This window comes from Solea senegalensis, linkage group LG21 (assembly GCF_019176455.1).
Source record: "Solea senegalensis isolate Sse05_10M linkage group LG21, IFAPA_SoseM_1, whole genome shotgun sequence".
In the NCBI taxonomy this organism is placed as follows: Eukaryota; Metazoa; Chordata; class Actinopteri; order Pleuronectiformes; family Soleidae; genus Solea; species Solea senegalensis.
Window position 1 is genome coordinate 13,098,809 of NC_058040.1, and position 22,187 is coordinate 13,120,995.

The 22,187-nt window shown below is 40.5% G+C and overlaps 1 protein-coding gene across 1 annotated transcript in view; it reads left to right on the top strand.

Annotated features, from left to right (window-relative positions):
• The first annotated feature begins 231 nt into the window (after positions 1-231).
• The window catches only part of trabd2a (TraB domain containing 2A), a 62,810-nt gene continuing 40,854 nt past the window's right edge, over positions 232-22,187 (top strand). The window contains exons 1-2 of the mRNA XM_044053571.1: positions 232-571; positions 2,035-2,595. Coding sequence (XP_043909506.1) covers positions 467-571; positions 2,035-2,595 — 666 coding nt within the window. The 5' untranslated portion in view covers positions 232-466. The remainder of the gene's footprint in view (positions 572-2,034; positions 2,596-22,187) is intronic.

Genomic DNA, 22,187 nt, shown 5'->3' on the forward strand with positions numbered 1-22,187 from the left:
AAGGTTAGGATTAGGGTTAGATTAGGATTAAGCCAGTAGTAAAAATGGTTATTGGTTAGAGTAAATTGATGCAATGTCTTCTGGTGTGTGTGTGTGTGTGAGAGAGAGAGAGAGAGAGAGAGAGAGCGAGCAGTGTGACATCACAATCTGACCCTGTGTAAACTCCAATGACCACCTCTCTCTCTCTCCCTCTTGCACTCACACACACGTGAAGCAGCAGCAGCAGCAGCAGTAGTCGTACGTGTATGGAAGTGAGTGTGTGTGTGTGTCCAGGCTGCAGCATGTCTCTGTCCGGCGGTTTGTCGGATACTTGTCAGCTCGTTTCGCGTGACCGCATGGAGCCCGAGCCGCGGTGGGAATAACAGCCGCCTCCGTCCATGCGTCCACACTCTCCGCGGATCCGCCGCCGCTGCGACACGTTGTTGTGAAGCTGCTACCGTGCAGACTTTGGAGGGACAGCGCTAACATGCGGGTCACTTTGGGCGCTTTCATTCAGTCCAGTCTGTTGCTGCTGGTCCGTGCAGACCAGTGGAGGCTGAAAGACTCCACCAACTGCGAGTTAAACAAGAAAGTAAGTTTGTTATCAATAAAGTTTGCAAGTTTGTGGGCACTCCAGAGCAGCAGCATCACTTTCCTTTATTTAGGATGTGTGTGTGTGTGCTGTGAGTGCTGAAGCTCTTCCCTGCCATTTACACTCTTCTTTCACTCTGACACGATATTATTCATCTGATTTAACAGCAGGGAGCAACGTCTCCACGCTGAGCTGCATCTACTCAAAGGCTGCTACTTGTTGAATGATTAAACCTGGATCTCCAAGTGTTTTCAGTGTTAATATATTGGAAAAAGTTCGGATTGTCTGAAAGAAATCCCCCTGTAATGTTATGTGTAAGTTAATGCTTCTTTGTGACATTGATTATTTTTTCCTATTAAAGGGAAAAAAAAGAAAAAAGATAAACAATCCCAAAGCCAAATCAATTCAAACCAACCTAACAATTTGATACAAGGGAATGAATGTGATGATTTATGTTATATACATATACTATATTTTATGATCTTTCTGTTCATTTTCAATAGACTAAATTCTTAATAGTTAACTGGAAGGGTGTAAGCTGAAGCTAAAATCTTATTTTTTTTTACAAAAACACAGTTATGGCAACAACACAACTTGAGTTATGTGAACATTATTTGCAGTACCTTACAGTTTATTAGTGTATTGCAAAGTTCTATTCTTAAGCGAGTCTTAATTAGTTATTTGTTGAGCAATCATCAATCACAAACCGACTGCTTGTCTCTGCTGTAGGTTTGTGTATTGGATTTACACAGCACACAGGTGTGTTTACAACAGAGTTCTATAAACACTATGTGATTTATTAACCTCCATTTTATTGATCGCCTGCGTGTCTTTCTTTTTCACTTATGTTCTTTATTTCAATCACTGGCTTGATACGACAGAAACAGTTTGTGGGGGAAAAAAAAGTCTGACAGTCACTGACGTGTGTATTGTTTGTTTGGCACTTGGGTCCTAAGTGGCCTGTTAATAAGTCATTAACAGTCTGTTAGTCAGTCTGTCTACTAAAGTCTCACTGTTGGTGTCAGACAGGTCAGCTACATGAAGAAACTAGTTCAAACTTCTCGCATGTGATTATTTTGTACTGTTTCATTTAATTTTAATAGAAGATGTTTGGATCCTAAAACTGATGGTGAGACAAAACAAAATTCTGAATACTAAGGATGGGACGATACCAATTTGTTGTGTCCGATACCGATATCACAAACTGGAGTATCTACCGATGCTGATATTAGCCCAGTTTTAGACCATTTATGAACTATGAAGCTGTTAATAACACATTTGTGCCAGAGGCAATTCAAAGACCCAATTCTCCAACTGTGTAACAAATATTGATCTCACAAGAAGAAGAACTAAACAGCCTAAACATGACTCAGCTAAAATGCTTTTGCTGATTTTTATTTGCATTTGAACATACATATTTTACATGATGGAAATAATCCCAACATTTTCATCCTGTCCTCCAGCAAACGGATTTAAACTCCTTCCTGTGGACGATCAAACGGGATCCTCCCTCATATTTCTACGGAACCATTCATGTTCCCTACACACGCGTTTGGGACTTCATCCCAGAGAACTCCAAGCAGGCCTTCCAGGAGAGCAACATCGTCTACTTTGAGCTGGACCTGACGGACCCTTACACCATCTCGGCCCTGACCAGCTGTCAGCTGCTTCCTCAGGGTGAGAACCTACAGGACGTCCTACCCAGAGACATCTATCGGAGACTCAAAAGGCACCTCGAGTATGTGAAGCTCATGATGCCGTCATGGATGACGCCAGATCAGCGAGGGAAGGGACTGTACGCTGACTACCTGTTCAACGCCATCGCTGGGAACTGGGAGAGGAAGAGACCGGTTTGGGTGATGCTGATGGTGAACTCTTTAACGGAGGCGGACATTAAGACGCGCGGGGTGCCAGTGTTGGACCTTTACCTCGCTCAGGAGGCAGAGAGGATGAGGAAGAGGACCGGGGCTGTGGAGAAGGTGGAGGAACAGTGTCATCCACTCAATGGCCTCAACTTTTCCCAGGTGAGTTGGAAACTTTCATGCTCAGAAAGGCTTTTTTTTGTTGCACACCTTAAGCGATTGTGGAACTGCACAGTAACATACCAGCGTAAAAATCAGAAATGCAGAGACGGGAATTCTTCATTCTACCATTACATATAATCATCTAAAAGTCATGACTGTTTTTTTGGATATAATTGAATCTTACCAAAGGACCTTGATGTGTCATTGTTCTCCATATTGAAAGATTTGTATGAAACCACAGCTACATGTCAATTTAAAGTGGCAACCGGTCGTGACGTCACCAGTTTTCACATTTGCGGTTTATCCAGGGCCATTTTGTCCTCTGCAAACACGTTCCTACCATACGCTGTCACTCACACTGGGGTCCACTCACATGTGCCATATCTAATCATTTGTTTTCTTCTAAATGGGAACATCATTTACAAAATTGACATCATGCGCTGTTGAAGAAGATACAGAACTAGTGATTGAGGATGTTTGCTGATGTTCCGTATCAAGTGAAAAGTAGGCACATTTTCCTATAGACTTTCTTTCAAAAAAAATGTTTTCACAACTTTTGGAGTTGCCCCCTGGTGGCTGTTTACTATATATTTACTTCTTTTGGCCTCAGTAGGAAATCGTAAGAGTTCGCCAATTTTATTTGGTTAACTTACACGTCTTGATCACTAGGGATGATATTCAGTCCTCTACTCCACACATCCCATCTACCAAGTAAAGGTACCGTACTGTACCGTACCAAGCCGGACAGGTTTTGGCATCAACTAAAGCTTTGTTATGTGGTGCAGCTGTTGGGTTTGACCCCTCGGATTTGTTAGGCTTGTCTCAATAACAACGGAAACACGTCTCGGCTCTTCTGAAGAGGCCCGTTTTTTCCTCAAAGATTGTAGCACAAGAGACTCAAGATGTGTATTACTAATGACGCTAAGTCAGATTTGTATTTTCTTGACAACAGCAGCGTGCACTTCTCTCTTTTCCCACAGCTCAGCCGAGCGGAGAAAGGTGTGGTGTTAATCAGCTGTGCAAACATTCAGCCGTGCTCCACCACGTCCTTTGTTATTAAAGAAAAATGGATCCTAATGACTCAAGTCTGAAATTGCCAGAAAAAAAAAGGGGGAACCCTGTTCCTCAAACCAGCGCACTTAAGTCCCCTTGTCCGCCTGCCTGTCTGTCTGTCTGTGCTCCCGGTGACCTTTCTCCAGCACTATAAACATCGCCCAGGAGCAGCCATCACTGTGAAATCATGTCGAGTATTATTGAGGAATTTCTGCTAATGTTGGGGGGGAGCTAAGGGGATTACACTTGACCGTTTACCCTAACACCCAGAAGCTTTAAAATATTGTTATTTTAAAGTGGGCCTTGTTGGCCCCTCAGACAAGCCTGCGCCTAAACCACTGAGCAGCAATTTTATCAGGATTATCTCCAGTTGTCGCAGGGGGATTAAAACAATTACAGCATAGTGTGTAACGTGTAATTAATCAAATTTAAAACTACATGACATCTTGTTTGCGTAGAACGGAAATCAGTCTTAATGTAATCACAGGGACAATGGGTAAAAATGAACAATTGCTTGGAGCATAGAATTTTCTTCCCATAGTTGAAATGATAGTAATGCTAAAGTCAATTTCACCTTCTCATTCTCGGACCTGAATTCGTAACTTTTAATTTAAATCAAATTTCTTTGGAAAGTGCCCTCTTATGGTACTCGTGAGAGATTAATTCCGACTATGAATGATTCCAGTTCAAGATATCATTGATTCTCATATTATAATCTAAAATTTGAATTATAGGAACCCATAATTTAGTTGCAGATATCTTCATTTTGCATTGTGGATACTGTGTATCTATAATGGAATTAAAGGTAATCCCATGTGCATGAATGGAAAAAGTTAGCTCTAGGAAGAATGAAGGTGTAGATATGATCTAAATCTCTAAAAAAGATTATCTTTTGTATTGGACGTGTTGTGATGCACAGTCTAACAGAGAAGAAAGTGGGACTTGTCAACATACCTTTTAAAAGACTGAAAACAGTGCTTATCGTTACAACTCTCTGTGAACTCGGTCCACAGTATGTCAAGGTGGGCTCAACAATGAATCCTAGTGTCCCAGGAACAACCTCTATACCCCGACACGGCACCGGCAAGCACACAACTTGGCACTCCAGTATTTCCACACTCAGTTTCAATCTAATCAGCAGCAGCTTGATGGACGCCCTCACCCTGCTGGCTGGAAGCAGGCAGCCCATTCAGTAAACATTGTTTTTTTTTTTTTTCGTACTCACTTTTTGCTTTGGCATAACTGAAAAGGGCAACTCCATTTATAACCTTTTAGCTCAACTCGACTGTAAGAATGTGTTGAGTGAGATACGCTCTCGGTGAAACAATGCTGTCGCCTCAGCCGCCATTCTTGACTGAAAATGCTGTTGAATCAGGCTACAACCAGAACACAGTATTTGTGGTCTGTAATAGTCTCTGCAATGTTTTCTCTGGCAATTTGTATATTTGGCATGAGACGGACCGTAAAAGAAAGGGGAAGGAAAATGGAAAATAAAGTATAGGTGTTTTGGAGTTGTGACAAGTGCTGTCCCCGTGCTCTGGTTTAAGGGGAAACCAATATTCTAGGTTAATTATAATCATTCAATTAACTCTTCACTTACAAAGACTTATTTTCCCACTAATCTTCAAACCCTTTATTGAACCATTGTGTCATAAAAATACTCATTTCTATTAAGAAAGTGCCAAGAATCAAACGTCATCTCTCAGTAATTCAAATGTCTATAAGTCCATCATAAATTCAGCCACTTTAAATTTTGTCAAATGTGATTTTTAAGACACCACACTTCATAAAAATGCAGCGTTGTCTCCCAGACACTGGGAACCGACTGACAAAACCCACTTTAAGAGTCCAAATACTTACACTGCTGTCTCTGTATTTGAGGTCAGAAAGCCTCAGGATGTTTTTCTTTGAGATGCTTGTGCCGTTGTTCTGCTGTGGTAGAACATTTCATTTTAACACAGCCTGCAAAATAAAAATTTAAGTAGGGTCTCATTTTAAAGAATTATCATTCTTGTGATGATTGGATACAGACTGTTTTGGAGGAAAGTGCTATTTTTAGCCCCCCGGGAGCAGGAGGAACGTAAACAGTGTAACACACTTCATGCAAATCTACATGTACGCCAATTTCCGTTGCTATATTGATTGCTTGCTTACTTCACGCTGTTCTGTTCCATTACTGTGGCAAAATTCCGTCATCCGTTGCAGTGTTTCCCTGAACACACACACACACACAGCACTTTGCCAATCAAGTGGACGTCACCCAACCCAATTGATATCTAGATATAATACAAACTGGTTTTCAGTCCGAGTTGATGCAGATGTTACCTCTTTCAGAGAATCATCAACACAAACCCTGATTGTATGAAAGCACTGGTCTGTTTCTGGACTTTCTTTCTTTCTTTCTTTTTTTATACTGGAAAATCATGGTGGCCCTTTTGGTTTAATACTAAAAATGTAGATCAGAAGTCTGAGGTAAGAGTCAGTCTTGCAATATCCTTGGCCAGGATATTCTAAACCACCCCACATATTTAAGTGGATGGTCCATCCACCAGCTGTCAGGCTCAGTTCATTCACAGTGGATGGTTTGTTAACTCCGAAATCTTAGACTACATCTATACTACTGCCATTTTTACGACAAAATGTATACATTCTTGTCCGGATGCGTCTGTCTACTACTTAAGCATTTTAAAGTCCCAAAAAAACGGTGTAAAACACAAAACTCTGCGTCTGCATTTCAGTATATACCGAGAGAACTTAGGAAACAATGACACAGTTACTCGCATTCATCTCGACTGGTTCTTAGCAGCCACGACACGCCTATGGGATCTGAATGAAACGCTCAATTTAAACACTTTAAACACAGTTCTAGCACAACTGGGCTTTTTCTTTTCCATTAGGGATAGTACGTGGTACCTGGTGCTTTTTTGTACCTGCTCTGGCGAGGTTCCACTCGAGCTGAGGCGATACTAAAATGTGAATGTCAACTTATTGGTCAGAGAGTTTCGATAATGGAACCGAACTGTAGAGCAGACTTAAAAATCCTGAAAACATGCATTAATCTTCAACGTTTAGCAAAGGAAATGTATAAAATCTCAATATTTAACAGAGGAGTCCAAAAGCCTGTACCTGTTCAGCCGTATTTCAGTTCAGAGATTGTGTCAGACGGAGTCTGCGCTCCGGTCATGCAGGGAAGCACTGAACTAATCTTTTTAATGAACTGATTCTAATGATTCAGTTACACTAGTTTGTGTTTGTGTCGCTAGAAAACAACGTCACGGCAGTTTCATGCAGTCATGCTATGACCACTCCACCCATGTTGAGGAGGTACTATAGTAATGGAAAATGAGAAAGGAGAATGTGTTGATATTATGGATGAAGGCGTGCACCACCTGCTTTGTTGTTTTTAATGCCTGTCAAATCCTTTTGCTCTTGGAACGATGTGACTAAAAGTTGGCCTTATACCTTAGCAATGAGTTGAACTCATACAACATGCATACGTGTTTCCCGTGGTTTCGGCCTTAGACTTTTGCCCAGTACTGTACACTTGAAATGGAGCTAAAATGCTTGTTTGGACACTGATTGTTGTTGAATGAATACATAGTAGGCGTAGATTTAGCCTTAGCATGGTGAGAATGGTTGTTCTTGGCTTTAAAGGTCAGCGTATGGACACTTGTCTTTCTTAAGAGCCGCCTCAGCGTTGCCCTCACTAAGTGAGCCTGTTGAGGACAACAATGGCTGTATGAAGGCCACCGTTCTCTGTCACTGTTGTCGGAAACTGGCGGGACATTCCACACCTCAGTGGAGCAGACCTGCTGATGAAAATGTTGTTTCTTTTCCTCTCATCACTGGGAGTAATGGTGCATGGAGACGTGATGAATGCAGGTCTCAGTGCACGTCTATGAGAACAGTGGAGGAATTTTGGAAGCCCCATTTGGTTCATTCATGACCAGGAGGGACTGAAATGAGGAGAGTTGAGACGCAGACTGTAGTAGAGGAGAGGAGCCATTAAGGAGGGACGGCGCGGCTCGGCCTCCATTAAAGGTACCGTGACGTTACCTGTGTTTGACAACCTTGTGACTTCACTTGTGGTATTTTCTTTTCATTTGAACTTGATGGGCTGCAGGGCTCAGAGTTTCACCAGCCGCTGCCTGACGAAGACGAAATCCCCCCCAAAATAAAACGTACTCCTATGCAAAGTTGTCAACTGAAACTAAGGTTTGTTTTCTCGTTTCATGGAACACTTCAGTTCTTGTTAATTCTCATCTCGCTTTTCTCTTTTTTTCATCTCCCGAAAAGAGGCATAAAATATGAGGACATTATTTCACTAATCAAAACCATGTATTAACTTCCCAATAGGAAACTGAGCATGAATCAGGCTCAAGAGCACTGGTGATTTTAACGCAATTATCATATCTTCCTGCCTGACTGTAATTTAGATGTTTCCATACTCAATTTCAGAAAAATGCTCTTCCGTGGTTTCAACAAGCATATCAGGCTCACATCCAAAAACTCTTGTGTCCTGCTTACATCTCCTTATATAACACCTGTAGAATTGAGGAGTGCAGTGTTCAGTTTCATTTCTTTTTTTTTTTTCAACGGAGCATCTTGATCCCCGGGTCAAGAAATATTATTTCATGGAGTGCGATCTGTTCTCAATTACAACAAAAAAAGGTTTGTTTTTTGATTCAGCAGATCTGTGGGAAAGCGTCCACTTTCAGGATTCAGATCTAAGAGGTCACGTGCAAACAGATGTCCTCATTCTGTATTCAAACTCACTGTACAGGAAGGACAGACACTGAGACAGAGTGTGAGTGTGTTATCTTGTTAAGTGCGATGGTTTTGTAAAAGTACTCCAAAGCAGTGAAGCTTCACGTTGCAGACAGTACAGCGGCTCTCCTTATTTTCCAGCCCCGGCTTTGGGCAGCGCTTTGGGCAAACTGATCTGCGAAACCTACCCACAAAGGAAAAATCTGTCTCAACCCCCACAATAATCTGATTAGATGGCAAGATGAGAATGATGATGAGGATGTGTGCGTGCAAAATGTTCTTTTGTTGTTGGCGGTCACTTCGTAAAGGAATGTCAAGGTTGAACCGTGCGTTGTACAGACTTAACCCTGTCGGCTCCTATAAAACAAGAAGTTATTATAAAGTCTGAAAAGGCAAATTATTTGCAAACAAATAAAGAAAGCAGCTGAAATTACAGAGCTCCAATTAGCAGCTCAGCACATGGTTGGGTACAGGTGGAAATTGCATGACTATACCTGTATCTTTGGAGCCTACACTTTACACTCCTGTGTATCCGATTTATATGAACAAACAGTACAGCATATAAGCATTACATGTCCAGTGTGTAAGAATGAGTGACATCTAATAATTATCTAAATATTATATTTCACAATTAGATTCTAATTGTGAAACTACATATAGTAACAATATATGCTGGCCTTTACTTGTTAGAAAGATGGTGTGTCTTTATTAAAATACATAGAAAAATGCTTTTTTGCTGGGTTAGGGTTATGGTAACTTCATACTTCAACTTTGAAGCAAATATACACGTATACAAACTTTACAAACCAAGTTTACAAAGCATGGAGTGCTGTCCCAAGTTTTTAAAAGCAAGGATTGCTACAAATATTAACGCTAAATGGGAGGAAGATGGATGCATGCATGGTGCATCTCCGGCAAAAAATATAATAGATGAAGAAGATACGAGCAGGTTCACTTGTGTCTTACGTTCCCAGAGCCAAAGCCGATAAAAGCCGATCTCGTCATTTGGAGTGATTGCTGATTTCCACTGTTCAAAAACATGTTTAAACCTGGGATTAAGTGGGTTTTTTGACCAGTAAGAAAAGGATATAGGGTCATAAAGTTTGTGGGTGTGAGTAAAAGATAGAAAAAAAAAGAAAAAGAAGAACATATGCTGGCATTATGACAGTAATACACAGTGACACACAGGCAGCGCAACAAATGAAATCTCATTTGTCCTAAAGTGGAAGGAACCACAACTACCTGGCACTGATTCAGTGATACAATGATCATTTAAGCAGAATAGCCTGCAGTGATGTTACACATGTACACATGTACTCACACCGGTAGACACCACAAAAAAGAAAAAAAGAGACATGAACAGCTATAAATCTTAACCTGCACAGAGATTTATTAAGCTCATTATAGCTTTAATGCTCTGCCAGATGATCGCCTCAGCTCCATTTGTCATTTGGAGAGATGATGGATGATCTGGACACTTTTGAGAAATGGATGAAACGTTTGTTCCAAGTAAATGTCGTTGTGTGAGATATTAACAGGAAACCGTATAATTTCTTTCACCAGAACAATTTGATGTTTGTGGCCGGACAGACTGAAGAGAAATATTAAACAAAACCTCAAACATTCACCTGTTAACCAGCAAAGTGATTTTTCATTTGATTCATGAGCTGTTGATTTGAAATTCACCTGAGGTAGTTTTGTAATTTTACCCCATTCTACTGTGATCAAAGGGAGTCAGTGTTGCTTGTTTAAAGGTTATCAATGTAAAATATGCACAACAGTGCAGCAGCGCCAGAAGTAAGAAGCTGCACATATATGCAGCATTACGCCGTATTCATGCTCACACACACACACACGTAACGGTCACTTCGTCTGTCTTGTTTTCATAATTACTGAACCTATTTGGCTGATGTTAGCACCTCGGCAACAAGCGGAGTTTGAAAGTGAGAGTACATCAAATTACATTATATTACATGTCATTTAGCAGACACTTTTGTCCAAAGGGACTTACAATAAGTGCATTTCAACATTTGGGTACAAACAAGAGGTAGATGTAAGTAAATATACTATATACTAATATACTATCTACATTCAATCTCACCAACAAAGTGTAAGAGAGCAAGCAAGTCTTCAATACAATACAAGACAATAAATCTGTTTTTTTTAATGTCAGTAAACATGTTAGTTCGACTAAAATCGAGCTAGCCTTAGTCAGACTGACATACATGGATAATGCGATTCATATTCCGATTACTCCTGCATGTATAAGCATAGTCGGACTGGTGTCTGACTTGGCTTTCTGCGCATACTCCAAAATTTCCTCCCTGGTCTTTGACCCGGAAGTAGAAGGAGACGAGGTATAAACTTCATTACTGTAGCACAGACATACGACGGCGGCGTCATTTTTCTGACAACACAGCAACCACTAGAGCCATGCTCCATCTAATTTGTATCACGATGAACATGTACAGCAGGTACGCAACATGCATAAACCACAGCACAATCCATCTCACCGTCCATCTTGCTGTTTGTTTTTCTGTGATGTAAAAGCTTGATTAAACTGTGCATGTAAATGTACAGACTGTTTTACCTCCCTGTTCTGGAGAAAAACATCCCTATTGGCATGTTCTCATCTTGTTCTTTGCCATCAGCAGTCTATATTTGAAGGCATCTCCACCACAGACCCTTGTTTTTCTTCGTTGAGATGTTTTTCAGAGGTGTACCAAGACTTTTTTTGGGGTTTGGCATCGTTGAGTATTTCTGCTCTCTGCTTGCTCTTCTGGTGGCATCCCATGTGTTAAACCGCTACTAGCTTAATTACTGAATGGCAGTGGATGGTGCCGCCGGCCAAAACACCAAACCAAAAACATAAACACAGTTTGCAGCCCACAAATTAAAATGTATTTATTTATTCACCATTGAAGCCAGTATTTCATTTTAACATGTGTATAATTTCTGATGACACATCACAGTCATTTTATGTCTTAATATAATCCATTTTTTGTGCAGAAATTCATATTTGTGCATGTATAACATCCCGTGAATTGAATTTCCTACGTGTCTTCACAGTGTCCTCGGTCTCATGTGGCACGGAGGTGCTTGATTTCCTCCCCACTGTTGACCAAACAGTTCCGTATTAGATGTCTGGCATTTCCTCACACACTATCTGTCCATCTCTGTGGTTACGTGGCACCGCAGACAAAGTTGCAGAGCTCCTCTCACTTTAAAAAATAACAAAACCTTCCTCCAAAAGCTTTATAGACGGAAATTGAACTCTGTCAGCCAGTTAATATAAAGAAAAGGTTTCTGAACAAAGAATTTTGTTTGCCCTGCCGATAATTGATCACTGAAAGCTGTGCATCACTGCCGATTCGTGCTGCTTCTTTGTGAAAAATAAGGCAGAGGTTGGATTGAAACACGCAAGTAAATAAGAATCTGATGATGTGGTCGTCCACCAGAACAAGTGACAAAACACTTGCAGGTTTGCATTTGGTCTTTGACTCTTTTTTTAAAAAAAATACTACAAAGTTTCCAATAATAGCTTCAAGCACTCGATTTTCCATTGCTGTGCAAATCCACTCATTTGTATGATTTTTGTTTTTCAAGCTTGTTTCATTGAAATTGGATCAGATGGCGCTGGTGCCAGCTGTGTGCCAAGAAAACGCGCTCAGATCCCTGAAAGCGTGTACAGTAATACACTGGAGTGGAGGAGAGTCAGACCTCTGTAGACTGCCCTAGGCTTTTCCTGGTTGTGTAATACAGGCTTCTGGAGCTCATAGGGATTTAATAGCTTGTCTCCCTTGACTTAACACCGGGTCAAGAATACTTATGCAGATCACTGCTCTGTACTTACACTTTGGTGTTTGGTGCTGATAAAGAATCTGTGTGAGCTGATGCAGTAATTCTTGTTGCAAAGAAATGTATCTGCCCTTTTCAAATGGACATAAAAATCCTATTTTGAGGCCTTTACAGCCACTCGGCGGTAAATAAAATACTTTGCTGATTTTGGCGTCTTTACAGTTCAGTGAAGTGCCCTCGGGGGATCGTTACAATTTATACACAATCGCGTTTAACTCAGTGTTTTATTGTTATTTTTAAATAGACCAGAGAAATGCATGTGCAGTCGATATTTTACGTCCTCTGTGGAATTATTTTTAAGATGTCGGCGCGTAAAAATACATCGGTGCTGATTACACAGACCAGAGCTCGCCGCGACGCCTCACTTGGCCAAATGGGTCCGAGGTAACAGACATTTTCATGACAGATAATTAATCAGTGATGCGATCTTAATATAAAACAACTGGAGTGAGACGAATGAAAGTAACTCTAATTACAGATAAAAATAACACTTATCTACTAACAGTGCTTTTTTTTTTTTAGTTTTCCATTTCTTATCCCAAACCATGAAACCATGCTGAGGACAAACAGCAGTTGTGTTTCCGCTGTCTTGCAGCGTGCTTACACTTTTATTGGCGTTACAAAAGCGCGGCATCCACATCCAAACGCACTTAGCACTCACTTAAGAGCGCCGTTCCCGTCCCTTAAGGCTAATGAAAGTTGGACTTAAAGGCAATTAGAGCCATTATAATACCAATTTCAATTTGTTTGGTGCCCATCATCCCCTCTATTGTTGTGCATGCGCCGGTTTCTGCAGGCGAGGTTGTTGTTATTGCTAAGCTACGACCAATCAGCACCGAATTAGCACGTGAGTGATACGAAATTAAGGAATGCCACACATGCTGCTTTGGGGGAAGACATTAATTAATTACAGTTCTTATTGTGTATTGAAAATAAATAAAATAAAGCTTGAGTTTGCAGGAATAATAAACAGATTAGAGTTAGAGATACAGTAGCTGATAAGGAAACAGCAGTAGTCTTATTGTGCAGGTTGGCAGATGTCTTGTGTTACATAAAAGAGATTTAAGTTAACGTTTTCATTCAAAACACTCGTAAATCACCTCGCGTCTGGGGATTTATTGTTTCAAAAACATAACTCAGAGGTTCACAGCTCACAGTGACTCTTTTGTTGGCTGCAGTAAAATTACTCCTATGTATGTATAGGGTTTTTTTTATTGTGGGATAGATTAATAATGCATAACTTTCTTAAGGTTAAAACTGTGACTGGGTAATTCAAGTTATTAGAAAAGATGTGACCTGATTGACTGCATTGTTTGTGTAGAGATGCAGGAAATGGATGGATTTGCATAATGCAACATTGAATTCAGCCGAAAGAGGAAATCACAAAACACGGAGCACTTTGACTTATAACACTTGTGTCTAGGGATGGGACGATGCCACTCTTTTGTTTTCGATACCGATATCACAAACTTGTGTATCTACCGTAACCGATATCAGTCTGATACAGTCATTGTACCACATTTATGAATGTATGAAGCTGTGAGCAACACATTTGTGCTGAGTCATTTCAAAGACATAAGTCTCCAACTACTGTAACAAATATTGTTCTCAAAAAAGAAGAAATAAACAGCACAAAAATGTTTTTTGCTGATTTCTATTGAAATTTTACAGTCACATGACTGTAAGGTGAAGCATGAGATATAAAAGATTTTTGGATTGTATCAGATTTTACATTTTTATCTGCCCAATATCCGACCCAGTGATTCTGACCAGTATCGGACAGATACCGACAGATACCGATATGCCTACTTGTATTTTCCCTTAGTTGCAAATTTGACTTTAAAGCTTGAGCTTTGATATTAGGTTTTGCCTGTGTGTGAAAAGAACCGAGAAGAAGAAAAAAAAAACACATTAAAAATTCATCCTCAAATAGAATTTGAGTTTCTAAATGAACATTAGCCTCTCACAATTCCACATGAGTCTTTCAAATTGCTCCCAGTAGCTCATACTTTTCTCTGCACCGGCCAGGTCTGTGGATGGTCTGGATTAAGTCCAGCATCTCCACCGCCCGCAGGCACGAGCCAAACCTGACTGGACGTCAGCCGAGCATCACAAGGCCAAAGCTGTCCACAAGCTCCAGCACACAGGATGATTAGTGTCACCTGGAGCTGGTGGAAGCTTTTGTACGGCAGCCACTTTGCCATTAGAAATTAAATTGATTTAATAATTGTGACTGCAAAAGTGAGAGCGGATTAATCTTTGCTTTGAGGTAACCGCGCAAATGCACAAAAAAAGAAAAGCAAGTATTTGGGCATGTGCTCGGTTTCCCAAGTCCCAAGGCTCTTGGAATAGCATGACGCTATGTCATAATGACTGCAAATTGCAAAGCAAATCATATTTAAACTATCACAAGTTGTACACAATTAGTATTCACCACAAAAACAAGGGGTATTTTACATGATACTTTCCAAAACTCTTTTTATTTTTTTGGCGACTTTAGTGGAATTTCACAGGTGTACGGCACACGGGAAGGATTTGTAAGCCTTTGCTGTTTTCCACGTATGTTTTGACCTCAGACGTATCTTCACATGTGACCAGGAGTGTAAGGTAAAGAATTTCTTCCAGCCAGGTGACGTTTTCATGTCACACTGCAAAGTTGCTCTTTGACATTTGTGTCGAGTTACTGTCTCGATAACTCCAGGTTGTTTTGCTTAAGACATGGTCAAGTGTGATTTAGAGGTGGATGTATGGCTATGGAAACACCAGACATAAAGTTTTACTTTGAGAATTTGGATCTTAAGGAGATGTGGCGCCAAATATTATAATATATTATTTGTTGTGTTTTACACTTCACATTTAAATGACCTCTTCTACTGGAATGAATACTCAAAGGAGTCAGTAGTACAAAGAATTCTTACACGTTCATATTTGTGATCATATGGTGCTTTTCCATTGTACAGTTCTAACACGGCTTGGCTTGGCTTCTACTTGTTTTTTTTGTTTTTTTTGCTTTTCCAGTAGTGGTAGAACCTCGGACCTGATACTTTTTTTTTTAGTACCATCCACTGATTGGTCAGAGAGTGTCGTCAGTGGAAGAGTCACGAGCCACGTGACTCAGTCACGACGTCTGACACAAGAATCGAACCGAACATTAACGAACTGTAGATCAGTTAAAAAGACGTTAAAAATCCTGGAAACTTGCGTTAATCTCCAACATTTACCAGGGGAAATGTCTCAACCCGTTCAGCTGTATTTGAGTTCAGGTCATGCAGGAAGCACTGAACTAATCTTTTTAATGAACTGATTCTAATGATTCAGTAAGTACACCGAAAACAACGGCTTTCCTCTTCATTAGTTGGTGTTTTGTGTCAATATCATGGCAGTTTTGGGCAGCCGTGCTATGACAACCTTGCCCATGTGGAGGAGGAACTATGGAGTAATGGAAAACTAAGTGCCTGGTACCCAAACCGCGCTGAGCCGCCAAGTTGTGCTAGAACTGGATAGTTTACATTAGTCAACACTCGATTTTCAACCTGATTTTCCAGTTTCTGGTAAGTTTTACCAAGCCAAAAGCCCCAAACATTGCTTGAAATTACTTTGTGTGAACTCTTGTGTTTAGAGATCTCACTGATGTGTAGCAGGCCCCCGATCAGATTTACAACAGAATTGACATCGGGAATTACTCTCATTTTGTTGCTCCTTCTTCTCGTCATTAGTATCGCTAGAAGTGTCCTTTATTCCCGTTCCAGATTTCTTCAGTGACAGCTCTTTTTTTTCTTTTTTTTGTCAAACAAGGTTTTGTTCATAATCAAATCCAGTTAAGCGACACACTGCCGCAGTAATTCAACATGTACTTTGAAAGGTCCGTTGCCTTGTTTCCTTCCCCAAAGAGAGTGTAAACCTGTTTGAACTTTTCTGTGTCCTGACTCAGAAGAGTCGAATGTTGGATTGTGTTTCTCGTGGTCTACACATTTTCCCTACAGCATGTTCAAAAAAAAAAGAAGAAAAAAATGAAAAGGGGGTGAAGACAGCGATGCCAGCTCTAACAGCCTGTCATTGTAGCTTTTAGATAAGATCTTTTCAGGGGGAAGACATTTCATTTTGATTAATAGCTGTTGCTTCTTGGATGACTGACAGATATTGGTCTGAACACAACTGGAAATGTGATGGTCCACTGCTCTGACTTGTTATGCATCTGTAAAGGAGAGAACGGGAGAGGAAGAAGTGTTGTATAAACCTGTGGTGTGTGGTTGTGTTCTCGTGTGTGGTGCACACTCTGTGTCTATTTAAGGAAATATGACATTTTTCTTTTCTTCTGTCCTTGTCTTTACAAACACAAGCGCTTTACAATGATGCCATGTCAGTGAAATTGCAAGAAAAAAAGGTCAAAAACAAATCCACCAGCTTATCGTACGCCTGATTATGTCCTGACAATCTAATATGTGTGACACAATTTGTGGATATGCAAATATGTGATAACACTAAATCTGCAGTGATAATAGTAATATAGCTAACACCTAAATGTGTATATATGCAGATATCTGCTCATGGCTAGGATTACATGGATAACACCTAAATATTGCTGCCTCGTGCTGTGTTCATCAATGTTATTTGTGCATGTTTCCTGTCGTTGTTTGTTGTTTTTGTTAATGTAGTTGTCAAACTGTACGAAACAAGGGACTGAGAGGCCTCTATTTGTTCAAATTCAAGCGTAGTTACACAAATGTACACTGGCACCTTATTAGGAAAAACCAAATGATTGTTCGAGTTCGTCTACGGCCAGAATTTTAAAATACGCGCCCAACTGATACTAAGTTCAATTGAGTTTCTCCATGTAAGACTAAGACATACAAAGTGTTTGTGATTGAGCGGGAGTTAAATTACTATTGCGTAAATCTGGCCTTGGCGCTCTGCACATGCTCCACTGATCCCACCCTCTCTCTCTCCGGCTTTGAGCTGGAAATAATAGAAGAAGCCGGAAAATAGCGAGGAAAACTTGGCTGCTGTTGTATAGACTGTGGAGACCATTTTAATTTAATTTTATGTTATTTTATTTTATTTTATTGAATCGGCTCTCAAGTATCATGATACAATCAAACTGTGTCAAAAGCATATCGTCCCAGCCCTTGAATTTATGCTGCATTAAATATTTTGAAGTTGATGGATTGTAAAATACTAATATTCTCATACTAAAGTCGTGCGGAACGGTTCGGTTTGGTACGATATGTATTTTTTTTCATTTCCATTAGGAATAGTACCCCGACCTTTCAATTTTTGGAACCTGCCCCTTGGGATACCAGAGTAATGGCACGGTATAGTATGGGTGGAGCTAGACCCACGACAGTAAGCTGATTGGGTGACAGAAAAATAACTGTTTTTTTCGTCAACGCCCGCGGTCTAATGTCACAGCCACAAAGCGAGCAGAAAAAAAAGAGCAGCTGGATTTTCTCCTTTGTTGTCCGTTCGCACCACACAACGGGTGTGCACAACGCACACCCGCCTACCAAGTAACGGTACATATTCAAGCCTGACCAAACCCTGTCAAACTGAACCCTACTATGGCAGAAACACGGCTTAACAGGCTCAAAGGTGGACAAACTTCATCCAATAAATGGATTCCCGTTTACGAGACAAGGGCAGAAGTCCAATCAATGATACATGAGTACACACTCAAGAGCCCACTGATGTGTGTGTGTGTGTAACCTATTATATGCGCACATGCTTTTGCGTATTTTTGCAAGTGTCCACACACTCGTCAGACCAACACATGCGTAAACATGCATGTCAGATTCCTCCCGCCATGCAGACACAGCCCCTCACACTTCAAGGTTCTGCACCTATAAAGACTGTTTGTGTATTGGGGGCCGTGTGTGTGTGTGTGTGTGTGTGTGTGTGTGTGTGTGTGTGTGTGTGTGTGTGTGTGTGTGTGTGTGTGTGTGTGTGTGTGTGTGTGTGTGTGCCTGCAGTAGCTGAGATCATAAAACCTCTGTGAGTTTAACAGCAACGCCACTGTTTGGACTCCCACCTCATTTCAACACGGTGTTTCCCCCTCAAACTGTGTGTTTGTTCTCTCTTTGTTCTTCTCCCTTTTGTAAAAGTTAACAACTTCAGTGTTACGTTTATAGTTCTGGAGGACGTTTTCGGTGTAATAATATATGAAGTGAATTGCATAATGGCCACACACATAAAGTGAGTTAATTGAGAACTGTTGAGAATGTAATGTTGAAAACCAATTCTCAACGGTTCAGTTTTCTAACTTATGATTTCATATTGAGCTGCTCTCTGTCCCTTTTATTCACGAGCAATTCTTCCCCATAGCTTGACTTGGTCTTGGAGTTGTTTTTTGTGATTTGTATCATTTGAGTAGATTCGACAGTTGTTATTTTGGTCGTAACCTCACAACACACGAATGTGTTTATGTGTGCAGCATCTTCCGAATGCAAGGAGACACTTTTCTGAAAACAGAACGCCCAACACATTTAGGTTGTTTGAATTTTTGACATATTTTGTTGGCTGTTTAGAAGTTTGTGGTCGTGAGGCTGTGGGTCGAGGCAGACGGCTGCATAAAAACATCTGTCTATCCATCTATTTGTGCCTGTTTATTACTTGTATCTGGGTTTTTTTTTTCCTGTTGGCACAGCTCTGTCTTTCCATCCACTGACCTTCTCTACATATTGCTTTTGATGTCTATCTCTCTCGTCTCCTTCTCCGTTGATTAGTCTTCAGATACGTCTCGCAGATGGTGTGTGATGTGTGCATGGTCGTTTGCCAGAGGTGCTTACTTTGGTTCTGACTCTGAGCCAGAGGTTTTGAGGGATTCGCAAGATTCTCATGAAAACTGCTGTGTGGGATTTTTGCTGCCTGTTGAGTCCTTGTCAGACTTCTACAAAGTCAAATGTGAGAGACTTGTGTCTGGCGCTGTTGTCTGCTGTTTTTGTTTTCCAGTGCCAAGAACATGTTGCCTGAACAAAGTTGTACCCGTCATCCTTTGCAGTGGGGGGTATTCGGGTCTGTTTTTTTTTTAAAGCACCTTAAACAGCAAGTAACCCCCAACTTGTAACATTTAATAAAAATGTACCTTCCAAATATTCAAATTGTCACTCTCAAACCAGATTTTTGACATGATTGGAATGATTCTTCACATGGAAACACAAAATTATTAGTTGCACACAACAGAAAATACTGCTTTGTTTGACAGAGCATTTCTCAAAGGTAGTAGAAGTTTATCAGAATATGTTTGGATTAAGGATTATGGTAATAGCGATAAGAGATAATAGAAAAAAAGGCTTGCAAAAAAAAGTATTTGATTGATTAACAGGCAAGTAATTAGGGCTGTCATAATAAATTGTGATTAATTCAGGGCCCAAACCCAATGTGTTATTTTCTAAATCACGTTAATCTTGTGTCATGTCTTGTGCACCATGTTGTTAATGGAGCGTTTTTTATCAGGGACGACAAAATTATAATTAAATGGAAGTCATTTTAGATTTTAAGGTATTGCAATGAAAGTGTTACAAAGCTAAACTTTGCTATATTATGCAGTTTTAGTGAAATATTACAGGAAATCCCTTGACATTCTTGTACATTATACATTTGTGATTTTTATAACAATCTGTTTCGCTCTATGGAACAAAAATAGATGCATTCATACCAAGGTTATTTATGTTATTGTCAGTTTTAAGGAAGTCCATTCATGACATTTGGTCTTGGGAGGTGCAGAGGTCAAAGAGCAGAACACTCTATGTTCCTGCAGTGAAATATGAAACACAACTTAAGTGTGTAGTAAACACTTGTGACTTAATTCTCTTTCATTACCTTGCTAAATAAATCATCTAAAAGTGTGCTGTGTGTCTTATAGGAGCTGTAGAAAAACAAGCACAGGACAGTTAACCGTCAGTGAAGACACCCACATAAGACATCCTCACCCAAACCCAACTCTACGTCAACCCTAAATCCAAGTCTTAAACCCCAAAAAAACCTTTCAAAGTTGAGAGGACCAACCAGAATGTCCTCACAAGGTTAATATGTCCTCACAGCCTATTGCAGATATGTTCTCTCTCTCTCACACACACACACATGCGGTCAGATGTGGACACCTTGATGGTCAGTGTGTATCCACACTAAGTGCTCACAGCTGCTTTGCTTTGACTCTCGGCATGAAACAGTTGCGCAGTGTTGTTTTTGACTCGCGCCGTCCCGGAGATTTAACAGTGTTCCCTCAGTCAACAGACAGTCGTGGAGATTGATGGCTGTTTTCCTTGTGGCTCGCGGTGTTTTCAAGACCCACGTGTTACTTCGTAGTGGGACTGATGGACAGAGAGGCTCTGCCGGCAGCTCTGTGGGGTTTTGCGCTTGCGTGTGCGTGTGTGTGTGGGTGAGAGAGGGAGGAGGGGCAAAAGGGAAAATGACAGAACGACTGAATATCTAAATTACGATGTTTCTGACATTATTATTTGACACATATATATATTTCTTAAGTCAGTTGCATATTGGCTTTTAGCTTTAAAAAAAAAAGAGGCATTAATTACATGACACCATCAAAAGTAGTATGAACTAATGTACTGCAACACAACAGTGAGAACTTAAAGACACATATTGTTTCCAAAATGCACAATCAACTATTTTCATTATCATTTAATTTTTGATTATTTTCTCGTTCAATGGACAGAAAATATCATCAAATCTGTAGTTTGGTCTATAAAGCAAAGATATTCAGTTTACTGTCACAAAGAAACCAGGGCATATAAACATTTAAGAATTTAAAATCTTATAACTAACTTAAGCTAATAAATAGTTGACATTAATTCATTAGTTGATTAATCGATTAATAATTGATTAATTGTTGCAGCCCTAACTAGAAAAAACCTTGACAAACTAGAAAATCAGAGGCAGGAAAATCTGATTATTGTTCTCATGTCTGAAACAATAATAGAAACCTGCTAAGGCAGCATCCTCCAACTCCAACAATTCTTTTTTTCCAGTTTCATAATTGTTTTTTTTAATCTATTGTTAGTCTGACTAAAGCTGGACTAAACTAAAGTCTGACTAAAGCTGAACTAAAGTGTAGTCTGACTAAAACTGGACGAAACTATAGTCTGACTAAAGCTGAACTAAAGTGTAGTGTGACTAAAGCTGAATTAAACTGTAGTCTGATTAAAGCTGGACTAAACTATAGTCTGGCTAAAGATGAACTATAGACACACCCAGATAATGTGTTTCATAGTCGAACTACTGCATGTGTATCCTCAGTCGGACCAGAGTCGGACTTAAGTTGACCCGGGTGCCAGAAGAAGCCAGGACACCGAAGAATACGACAGTGAAACAAAACCACGGAGAAATTCATGCTGGTACATTTGTTGGACTGACAAGCAGAGCGATTTTATGCTCCGTCAGCTTAAAGAATTTGATAGTTTTGAAGTTAATGGATGGTAGGAAGACATGTGGTAGGCATTCGATATACTAACAACGAGACAAACTGGACACCACCTAATGTTAACAAGTTAAAAGGGGGTGGAGCACGTCCTGTAGCGGAGCCGAGGTGGGACAAGGACAGTAATCCGAATGAATGCCGTAGTCGAGCTTCAACCGTGCACGCATACTGACTTGGAGCTTGTTCAGGGTATAGTGAAGCAGGAGAGAGTGGGGGGGTGGGGGGGTGTTTGAAAGGTTGCCATTTCAATCACCACAATCCTCAGTACACCCACGTGCACATGCACACACACCACACACAGACACACACGCGCACACCACACACCTTCAGCCATTTGGCTTGAGACTGATTCTTCTTGACAGCCTAAATATTTGGCTGTGCCCGAGCAGCAAGGTAAATGCCCCGTGCAAGAATGTTTTTAGAGAGAGAGAGAGGGTGAGATTTTGGACAGAGGAGATAAAGAGAACACACAACGCAAAGGACG